The 11,526-nt window shown below is 47.3% G+C and overlaps 1 protein-coding gene across 1 annotated transcript in view; it reads right to left on the bottom strand.

Moving 5' to 3' along the window:
• Nucleotides 1–11,526, bottom strand: part of TBCE (tubulin folding cofactor E) — a 67,148-nt gene that overhangs the window by 10,874 nt on the left and 44,748 nt on the right. The window contains exons 6-12 of the mRNA XM_037737813.1: nt 5,791–5,921; nt 4,483–4,616; nt 2,685–2,967; nt 1,547–1,745; nt 1,138–1,255; nt 550–614; nt 395–459 (exon numbers count right to left, since the gene is read on the bottom strand). Coding sequence (XP_037593741.1) covers nt 395–459; nt 550–614; nt 1,138–1,255; nt 1,547–1,745; nt 2,685–2,967; nt 4,483–4,616; nt 5,791–5,921 — 995 coding nt within the window. The remainder of the gene's footprint in view (nt 1–394; nt 460–549; nt 615–1,137; nt 1,256–1,546; nt 1,746–2,684; nt 2,968–4,482; nt 4,617–5,790; nt 5,922–11,526) is intronic.

Below are 11,526 nucleotides of genomic sequence, written 5' to 3'. Positions count from 1 at the left end.
GATGTAGTCTCACTCTATCACCAGGCTGGAGTGCAGTGGGACAGTCTCGGCTCACTGCAGCCTCTGCCTCTCGGGTTCAAGCGATTCTCCTGCCTCAGCCTCTCAAGTAGCTGGGATTACAGGTGCCCACCACCACGCCCAGCTAATTTTTATTTTCAGTAGACACAGGGTTTCACCATGTTGGCCAGGATGGTCTCGATCTCCTGACCTCAAGATCCGCCTGCCTCAGCCTCTCAATGTGCTGGGATTACAGGTGTGAGCCACTGCACCCGCCCTGGCATTTCTCTTTGATTTAAAAATTTTTTTTTAGTTTTTTAGTAGAAGGAACCTACAAACTCTGCCACTAAAGTGGAAAGAAGCAATGATGTGCAGTGCGTACTCCGAAGAAGCTTACTTGTGATATCTGATTGTCATTTACTACAAGGTACCGCAAGGACGGGAACATGGATGTTTTGCACCCTATAAAAAGGAGAATTCAGTTACACAGTAGAAGTGAAGGAAGCAGCTAAAGTATGGGGGGCGAGGTGGAACTGTACTAATCTTATATACCGATTCCAGCATCCGGAAAATGTATCGAAGAAATTCCAATGTCAGAGAGGATTAATTGTTCTAACCTGAAATTTAAGATGTAAAATTTGATTACAAAAAACAATATAAAATGCTACGGGGTATCAACCAGATGAGGGTCATAAAGTTTTTCCTATACCCTGGGTTTTTAATCCCATGTAAAATACTTAGAAACCATAAAGTCCAACTTAGGACAAGCAACGTGAACTCCTGATACTACATTCTAATGATTCTACAGTCACTTGATGGCTCTTGAGTACCTACTGCTTTGTCAGGTGCTAACTGGCTCTCAGGAAAGAGACATGGTCTCCTGGTGGAGTTCAGTGAATGAAGACCGCTGGCATTCTCACCAGGGTCAGATTATCTGGTACAGACAGAGTCCACATTATACAGGGTTCACAAGTAAATTCTCTAAATGAATTCAAATAAAAATTTCCCAAAGGGAATTACTCAATTTAGAAAATCCATCATCGTGATCACATTTCTATTGAGAAAGCATACAGAGCATACGAAAATTCCTACACTAAGAATTGACAACGCTATTGTATCAAGCATTTAGGGGTAAATTACCTGGGCAGGTGGGCTATCAGAAACAGCTGATTTTCATCAATTAATTGATTAGAGGAAAGGTCTAATAACTTGATTGTCTGGAGAACATCTGTTGGCCTGTATGGAAAATAAAATGTTTTTCACCATGAATTTATCTCTCGTTTTCAAAGATAACGCATTAAAATACCTGCATTTGGTGTGCTGAAGGGCTGGGAGTAAGAGGCAAGAGGATGTGACTGTCAAAGACCCTGAGCAGTCCCCATGGAGATGCACACATACCCAACTCCATCACTGTCACACCGAGCACGTAATCCTATATCAGTTTTGTAACTTGTCACCCATGGGGGAACCTGGATACAGGGGATCTCTGTGTATTTTTTTTTTCTATAAACAGGATTTTAATATTTGTATAAATAGACCACAGTATTACCAAAAAATTGTAAGGGCAGAGCGTGGAAAACAGATTTTGAAATCCGTGCATAGAGCCTCTCCTGGGCTGCTGCCTGTCCCGTCCGGCTGTGCTGCAGGGAATGCTGGAAGGGCAGGAATGCTCCTCTAGGGGGCGTCTGCAGCGTGAGGGCCTGAGCACAGAAGACTCGGCTCCCCACGCCTGCTGTTGACCTCTTGATCTATTATAAAAATAACGTCAGCGGGCAGGTAGTTTGAGTCTTGACTACTGGGGAAGGTCTGTGTATTATTTCTTATAAAACTTCACGTGAATCTACAATTACGTCAAAATAAGGTTTAATTTAAAAAACCTGGCCGGGCGCGGTGGCTCAAGCCTGTAATCCCAGCACTCTGGGAGGCCGAGGCGGGTGGATCACGAGGTCAAGAGATCGAGACCATCCTGGTCAACATGGTGAAACCCTGTCTCTACTAAAAATACAAAAAAAATTCGCTGGGCATGGTGGCGTGTGCCTGTAATCCCAGCTACTCAGGAGGCTGAGGCAGGAGAATCACTTGAACTTGGGAGGCAGAGGTTGTGGGAGGCCAAGATCACACTACTGCACTCCAGCCTGGACAAGAGATCAAGACTCCATCTCAAAAATATATATACATATAATAATAATAATACATAATATTTTATATACATATGGCATCTACAGGATCTATGTTGCCTAGGCTGGTCTTGAACTCCTGGCCTCAAGTGATTTTCCTGCCTGGGCCTCCCAAAGTGCTGGCTGGAATTATAGGCAAGAGCCACCATGCCCAGCCTCATCAACTATTTCTAAATGTTCTCACTGGAACTTTACTGCCATCTCCACCACCTGAATTTCTGTGTGCCCCTCCTGGTTTATTTGGAGGGTAGGTGGGTGTTGCTTTGTTACCCAGACTGGAGCGCCAAGGTGCAATCCTAGTTCACTGCAGCCTCAAATTCCTGGGCTCAAATGATCCTCCCACCTCAGCCTCCCAAAGCGCTGGGATTGCAAGTAGGAGCCCCACTGCCTGGCCCCTTCTTGTCTTCCAGCCACATCTACACCTGGAGAGGGAGTAAGCGCCTCACAGAGGTAGAGCCCTAGGGAACAGGCTCCATGGCCATGGGCATAATGAGGGCACAAGGGGCCCACTTGTCTCTCATTGAGCGGCCTCTGTGGCACTTCCCGGGTGAACATGGCTGGGAATGTATTTCTACACCCTTGCCTTGGTTTGACAGTGGAATGCTCTGGGTGTGTGAAGTCAGTACACCTCTGACAGGAAATAGTAGTGCCAGATATAAGTCCCAAATGCTGCTGTGCAAGGACCCACAAATCTACTTCTGCGCCCCGCTGTATAAAACGAACAGTGGATTCCAAGAGCTGAACTTCTAACAAGATAAGGATGTGAGAACCTTTCTGCTGTTTGACTTCTGTTCTAAAAAAAACTCACAGGAAAACTCAGGAAGCTAGTCAATAGCTAACACTAAGGCTTGTCAAAGCTCATGTTTGTTGCATACCACAATGGAGCACCACTGTTTATAAAGGCATCAGAACAAGTCAAAATGAGCAGAGGGAGGACATGGATGCCTAGATGGAGAACTCAACTACAATCCTCTTTTATAAGGCAGTTTAAAGAATTCTGTTGGCCGGACACAGTGGCTCACGCCTGTAATCCCAGCACTTTGGGAGGCTGAGGCAGGCAGATCACGAGGTCAGGGGATTGAGACCATCCTGGCTAACACAGTGAAACACCATCTCTACTAAAAATACAAAAAAATTAGCCAGCCGTGGTGGCACACACCTGTAGTCCCACTACTCAGGAGGCTGAGGCAGGAGAATCGCTTGAACCCAGGAGGCAGAGGTTGCAGTGAGCCAAGATCGCACCACTGCACTCCAGCCCGGGCGACAGAGCAAGACTCTGTCTCAAAAAAATAAAAAAAATTCTGTTATCTATTAATAGATATTAGGATGATTAATATGAAGACAGAGTTGTATGTCAACTCTTTATGAAACCAAACTTCTTTTGTTGTTTTTTTTTTTTTTTTTGAGATGGAGTTTCACTCTTGTTGCCCAGGCTGGAGTGCAATGGCGCAATCTCGGCTAACTGCAACCTCCACCTCCCAGGTGCAAGCTATTCTCCTGCCTCAGCCTCCCCAGCAGCTGGGATTACAGGAAATCACCACCACACCCAGCTAATTTTTTGTATTTCTAGTAGAGACAGGGTTTCTCCATGTTGGCCAGGCTGCTCTTGAACTCCTGACCTCAGGTGATCCACCCACCTCAGCCTTCCAAAGTCCTGGGATTACAGGCGTGAGCCACCATGCCTGGCCAACTGCACATGTTATTATTTGATAGAATTTGCTTAACCAAAAGAAGTAAATTGATGTTAAACACCTTTCCTCAATTCTAAATGCCAATCTGGGTTTGTAAAGGATATGCTAATCAGACAAAATTTCTCAACAATTATTTCTTCTTTTATTATTTTTTTGATACTTTTTTTTAAGTTTTCATTATGTATTTATGACAAATATTCCACATCCATGATTCTCTCCAGTCAAAAGTTCTTTGAGGCTGGGCACAGTGGCTCATGCCTGTAATCCCAGCACTTTGGGAGGCTGAGGCGGATGGATCACTTGAGGTTGGGAGTTTGAGACCAGCCTGGCCAACATGGTAAAACCCCCATCTCTACTAAAAATACAAAATTAGCCAGGCGTGGTGGCGCTCGTCTATAATCCCAACTGCTTGGAAGGCTGAGGCAGGAGAATCGCTTGAGCCCAGGAAGTGGAGGTTGCAGTGAGCCAAGATCACACCACTGCACTCCAGCCTAGGCAACAGAGTGAGGCTCCGTCTCAAAAAAAAAAAAAAAAAAAAAAAAAAAGGTAGTTATTTGAGATGATGTCCTTGGCTGTGCCCAATCGAAGAATGGAATCATCTGACTCAACCATCCTACAAACAGTCCTGCAGATAAGCACAGGTTTTAAAGTGGATGTTAAACCTGCTCATGACCTTGGTGGCCTCGGCCACGTTCATCCACATGGATGCGTGGTCCTTACCACTGATGACACAGTTGCTGGTGGAGCATTTCTGCAGCATGCACAGGTCCACGAATGTGCTGGTGTCTTTCTGCATGTCGAGGCTGTGCCTGCTGCTGCCACACTGCACATGGGCCTAACTTTTTTTTTACAAAAAATTATATATATAATTATATATATATAAATATATAATAGCCCAGGTACAGTAGCTCATGCCTGTAATCCCAGCACTTTGGGAAGCCAAGGCAGGCGGATCAGCAGGTCAGGAGTTCAAGACCAGCCTGGCCAACATAGTGAAACACCATCTCTACTAAAAATACAAAAATTAGGCCAGGAGCAGTGGCTAACNACGGGGTTTCACCATGTTGACCAGGATGGTCTCGATCTCTTGACCTCGTGATCCACCCGCCTCGGCCTCCCAAAGTGCTGGGATTACAGGCTTGAGCCACCGCGCCCGGCTACATTTTTTAAAAAATCACTTTTTGTCCTTAAAGATTAAATGTGTCCTTAAATTTAGAAAAATTCAAGTAAACCAAAATCTGCCTGTGTAAAAATGTCAACTAGTGAAGGGGCCACACTGTCTGCGGTACATACCTGGCATTCCTCTTCTCACGCCAGGAAAACTTAGGACAAGGACACACATGAGGAGTTCAGGAGCGGAGATTTAACAGGCAAGAGAAAGAGAAAGAAAAAGGAAAACAGCTCTCTCCCTAGTGAGAGAGAGGGGACTTCCAAGAGGAAAAAGGCAAGCTGGCAGCAGATGCACAGAGTTTAGAGTTCCGCTGGAGGAGGCAGTGTCTGATTTACCAAGCGCTCACAGATTGCTTCCATCAGGCATGACGTTTACTTAGCGGGGAAGGCTGGCCACCCCACCCTAATCTTATTGTGTCAATGAACTTGCCCTTTGGCTGGCGCCATCTTGCCTGCTTACTGTAACACATGGCTGGAGAAGGGAAGAGGGAGCCGCCACCTTGAACATGATTGGCGCAACTGGCAGCAGCTATGTCTGCAGCTGGATTTCTCAGGCTGCTCTTTGTTAGAAAGAAAAATAATTTGGGGCTGCTTTTCATTAAAAGGAAAACCTTACTGAGGACTTCCATACCCTCACTATCTGCTTGAGTAATTTCTTCCTGATACCTTGGATCATCCAGTGGCAGTCTTCACCCTCCGGCTCCCTACCTCATTTCCACAGAGACGCTGGGAGGAAGCAAGGAGAGATGAGTTTAATTGTGAAATTCGGCAACCAGAAGTTCGTACCTGAGATTAAGGACTTCCAGGTGTCTGAGCTGATCAGCAATGTGTATCACTTCATCCCAAGACGACAACAGGTTTTTTGACAAATCAACATTTCTAATATCTAAAAGCACATGTTAAGAAACAGTAATTTCAAAAGATTCACAAAAGACATAAAAGTAGCTACTCTTCATTCCAGAGCATGAGCACTTTAACTTCTCATTTTATACCCTCTAGTCTGCTTGACATTTTTTCAGGAGTACATAATACTTTTATCCTTTAAGTCATCCAAACTTTCACTGAGAAACCAAAAAGTTCATTGTCAGGCCGGGTACAGTGGCTCATGCCTATAATCCCAGCACTTTAAGAAGCCAAGGTAGATGGATCACCTGAGGTCAGAAGTTAAAGACGAGCCTGGCCAATGTGGCAAAACCCTGTCTCTACTAAAAATTCAAGGGTGTGGTGGCACATGCTTGTAATTCCAGCTACTCAGAAGGTTGAGGCACGAGAATCCCTAGAGCCCAGGAAGCGGAGGTCACAGTGAGCGGAGATTGTGCCACTGTACTCCAGCCTGGGGGACAGAGTGAGACTGTCTCAAAAAACTAAAAATAAATTAAAAGTTCATTATCATATATTCAAAACTTGAGGCAAACATCCACAATCAAATGAAAAAGAACCAAATGTCATAACGCTAAACCATCCTTGAGCTATCCATCAAAAGGAGAGGGGAAAAGCAGTGAGGGTAACTATGATTTCTTAAGCACCTGAGGTGCATAGGCAGGCCTTGCCCTCGGCACTGATGAGCAGCCACAAGCTTCACCCCAGCACATGACCTTCTACAGGGCACCATTACCATAGGAATCTCCAGATAAATAGCATCTACAGGGGAAAGAACAGGGGCCAACTTGGGACACATGTTCAAAAGTGCATGACGTAGGAATTGAAAAGGTGTCCGGTAGCCTGGAAGCAGTTGTAATAGTATCACCCAACTGCTCATGATACAGGGATACAGAGAGGATAACACAGTAGGACAGGAAAAGCAAAGCCGACGGGCAACACAAGTCGGGGTGAGGGGTGAGGTGCAGGAGCAGCGCCATCAGGAAGGGGCACAGCTTAGCCGGGTCCCTGCAGAGAAAGAGGAGCTTGCAGCAGGACCAAGCCAACTAGTGGAGGAAGCTACACTCTCATCCGATATGTGCATGTGTGGAAATTACTCAGTGCACTCTCCTATTCTGTAAGTAATCATTTAGGGCCCGACGGACAAGGGACAACAGCAAAGGCCCTGGGGTGGGAAGGAGCTCAGCCTATGACAGGGACTGCCAGCACCTGTGTGACTGGAGCAGATGGGCTGGGGCTACTACAAACGAGGTCACAAGGGACAAGGGGCCAGGCCACATCATAAAGGGCCTTGCAGGCCACTTCAAAGTCTTTGCTAGTCTCTGCTCCAAATGAGAGGTATTGGAGGCTTTAGAGCAGCGAAAGATGACCTCGGTCTTTTAAAAAGCATTCTGCTTTGACTTGGATCTCTATTATGTAAAGAAAAAAAAAGTAAAAGTCACTGTGCTGCTGAGTTGAGCACAGATGCAGGGAAGCAAAGGAGGGCAGGGAGTCTCCAGGAGGCCAGAGCAGACTAGCAGCACAAGAGTGAAACATGTCAGAGGGGGCATGTGACTCTGGAAGTCGGGCTCACAGAATTTGCCAATGGATTTAGGTGCAGAGCATGGGAGAAGGGGAGTGTCAAGGACAACTCCAAGATCTGTGGCCTGTGCAACTGGAACTGTCATTTACTACAAAGGGAAAGACTACAGGATGAGCAGGTATGAAGGGTCTTAGTTTTGACATGGTAAATCTGAGATGGTCATTAGATACTCAGACAGAGGTATCCAGGCAGCAGCTCGAGAGACAGATATGGAAGGGGGGAGGCCATGAAGGAGGGCCAGCCACACCCTAGAAGTTCTCCCAAGAAGCCAGGCCTCCCAAGTCTGAGCCTCGAGGTACACCCAATACTCTGCAACCAGAGAAATGTCCCACAGAAGCGACTGAGGAGGAGTGGCCAGCGACAGAAGAAAAGCTCTAAGATCCAGGCCGGGCACAGTGGCTCATGCCTGTAACCCCAGCACTTTGAGAGGCTGAGGCTGAGATCACCTGAGGTCAGGAGTTTGAGACCAGCCTGGCCAACATGGTGAAACCCCATCTTTACTAAAAATACAAAAATCAGCCAAGCGTGGTGGCACGCACCTGCAGTCCCAAGCTACTCAGGGGACTGAGGCAGGTGAATCACCTGAACCCAGGAGGCAGAATGTTGAGGTGAGCCAAGATCATGCCACTGCACTCCAGCCTGGGTAAAAGAGCAAGACTCCGTCTCCAAAAGAAAAGAGCTCTAAAGACCCTGTAATAACAACAGCAGCAGCAAAAGCCACCACCCCCACTGCTGCTGCCGCTGCTAACCAGGCCCAGGCGTTCCGCTGATTGCTGGGTGGTTTTCCTTTTTCACAGCAGAAAAAAAGTGACGCAGCAAAGAGCTGTGTCACTGCGTACAAATGAACAAGTGCGAATTTACACCCAAGTCAGCCTCGATCCAAAATCCATTTTATTCCACCCCATAATGCAACAGAGAGTCATCAAACATACATAAAACGCGTGGAGAAAGTTTCTTTACAAACACCGGCATCACTCCAGAGCGCTGGTTAGAAAGGAAACAGTTTAAGACAGGAACCAATTAGGAAGCTCTGCAAGAAGGTCGGGAACAAGGGAAGGACGCCAGAGAAGATGCGAAGAAAGGGATGACTCCAAACCCAGTCGCCAGCTACCTGTGCCCGAATCCTGCCAGCTGCCTGGACTACTACAGCTCAAGAGCTAACAGTGGGGTCTACCCTCTTCAACAGTTGCATTTCAACTGGAAATCTGAGTAGCTACAGAATTAGCCTCGATTTTGCTGTGGCCGTCACATCCAATGGGAGAAGAATCAGTGCAGGCGGCCGAGAATTCCAGACCGGGCAAACATCCTGAGGTCCCCTCGGGCTCCTCCTCCGCCCTTGGGGACACACCTGCAAGATCACTTCTGTAAACTGTTCCTCTGCTCCTCCTCCTCGGGCTCCCCTCATCTGTCCTGGCTTCCTGACACCGCCTTACGCAGGCTGATGCACGGGGTGCTTTCCAGACCTCTGGGTGACACTTCAGCCACCCTGGGTTTCCATTAACCTTGCTAAATCGGCCACTAGGCTAATGAGGAAGGTTTTAAGTCCGATCACTCTTCACTCACTGCTGCTGCCCACTATGTAGCCTAGAGTTATAATCGTTTCTAAGGTCTGTGCAGAGCACACAGACTACCCACATCCTGAAATCAACCACAAAGAACAACAGCTGTCAATATGTGGTTGCCTCTCCCACACACGCCGTTCAAGGAGCTCCCATGGAAACACAGGTCTGGCTCCTGCACACAGATTCAAATCCACAGCTCGTGCGGGAGGCGGCGGCAAATCCCTTCCCCTGGCAGTGCCCTGAGATTTGACATACCTGGGTCTGCAACGCTCCCACTGTTTTGAGTTCCGGTTGAGTAAATAACCTCAAAGAGAGACCAACCCAAAGCAGGATAACTGGATTAAGCACCCAAAAGCAATCCTTCCACTTCTGGCGAGAATTCAATCGGGATCTGCAAGACATTCATCACTGTATCTGCAAATGCCAACCATAACTTGATTATCTAACGAAACCTCATTTCTTCGTGTCTTGGGGGACATTTTTCTCCAGAAAAGTGCAGGATAAACAAACATGCTGATTCTCCAGGACACTGCTGACAGCTCTGAGCAACCAAACAGCAAACACTCCCAAACCCATCTACTGGCCACATCTGCTCTCTTTTTTTTGAGACAGAGTCTTGCTCTTGCTGCCCAGGTTGGAGTGCAATGGCACGATCTCGGGTCACTGCAACCTCTGCCTCCCAGGTTCAAGCCATTCTCCTGCCCCAGCCTCCCAAGTAGCTGGAATAATAGGTGTCCACCACCACTCCCAGCTAGTTTTTGTATTTTTAGTACAGACAGGGTTTCACCATGTTGGCCGGGGTGGTCTTGAACTCCTGATTTGTGACCTCAGGTGATCCACCGGCCTCAGCCTCCCAAAGTGCTGGAATTACAGGCATGAGCCACCACACCTGGCCTATTTTTTTTGTTGTTGTTTTTGAGACAGAGTCTTGCTCTGTCACCCAGGCTGGGGTACAGTGGTGTCACCTCAGCTCACTGCAATCTCTGCCTCCTGGGTTCCAGTGATTCTCCTGCCTCAGCCTCCTCCCGAGTAGCTGGGATTACAGGCACATGCCACCACGCCCAGCTAATTTTTTGTATTTTTAGTATAGACAGGGTTTCACCATGTTGGTCAGGCTGGTCTTGAACTGACCTCAGATGATTCACCCGCCCTGGCCTCCCAAAGTGCTGGAATTACAGGCATGAACCACTGCACACAGCCCAATTATTAATCCTCTGAAATCATCTGGGAATAGGCCAGGCTGAATATAGAATGCTCTAACTTCTGTGGCATTGGCTCCTTAGCAAACTTTTGTTTGTTTTTTTTTTTTTTTTGAGACAGAGTCTTACCCTGTCACCCAGGCTGGAGTGCAGTAGCGCAATCCCAGCTCACTGCAACCTCCACCTCCCAGGTTCAAGTGATTCTCCTGCCTCAGCCTCCCAAGTAGCTGGGATTACAGGTGCACACCACCACGCTTGCCTAATTTTATTTTATTTTTTTTGCATCTTTAGTAGAGATGGTGTTTCACCATGTTGGCTAGGCTGGTCTCAAACTCCTGACCTCGTGATCCACCCACCTCAGCCTCCCAAAGTGCTGGGATTACAGCTGTGAGCCACTGTGCCCAGCGATCCATAGCAAACTCTTTTCTGCATCCACTTCAATTCCCCTAACTCCAGCTGCCTACCTCTGAAAATGACCACATATTTGCAGCACACTGGAGTCAACGGAGGAGGCTGCTTAGGGGCAGACACTGGATGTCGCAGCTACCACAGGTCCGAGCGGATCCTCCAGGCTGTTTCCCCCAAGATAACTGAAACCTCAGACACACAGATTGGAAGAGTTCTGGTCTAATTTCCTTCACTGCACTGTTGGGGCATTTTGCCAAAGAGAGCTATTTCACCCGGCATCTCTTCACTCAGGAAAAACTGATCAAAACTGATATTTTTTGCAAAAATTATTATGTAGAAATCAGATAGACTTAATGAATTGGGAAAAGGCCTTTTGGTTTCCATGGGAAATTTCTCAATAGAAACAGGGTCTAGCTGTCACCCAGGCTGGAGTACAGCGGCACGATAATAGCTAATCACAGCCTCGAACTCCCGAGCAATCCTGCCACTTCGGCCTCCTAGTAGCTGAGATGACAGGCACAAGCTACCATACCCAGTTTTGTTTTAATTTTTTTAGAGACAAGGTATCGCAACATTCCCAAGGCTGGTCTCAAACTCCTGGTCTCAAGCGGTCCTCCAGTCTCAGCCTCCCAAAACACTGGGATTACAGGCATGAGCCACCATGTCCATCCTGGAAATTTTAACTTACCTCCTACATTTTTGCTGTCGGCAGAAAAGCAACATACAACAAAAACAATACTAATAGGCCGGGCGCGGTGGCTCAAGCCTGTAATCCCAGCACTTTGGGAGGCCGAGGCGGGTGGATCACGAGGTCAAGAGATCGAAACCATCCTGGTCAACATGGTGAAACCCCGTCTCTAC

This window comes from Cebus imitator, unplaced genomic scaffold (assembly GCF_001604975.1).
Source record: "Cebus imitator isolate Cc_AM_T3 unplaced genomic scaffold, Cebus_imitator-1.0 Scaffold42, whole genome shotgun sequence".
In the NCBI taxonomy this organism is placed as follows: domain Eukaryota; kingdom Metazoa; phylum Chordata; class Mammalia; order Primates; family Cebidae; genus Cebus; species Cebus imitator.
This window is presented reverse-complemented; position numbering and strand designations above follow the sequence as displayed.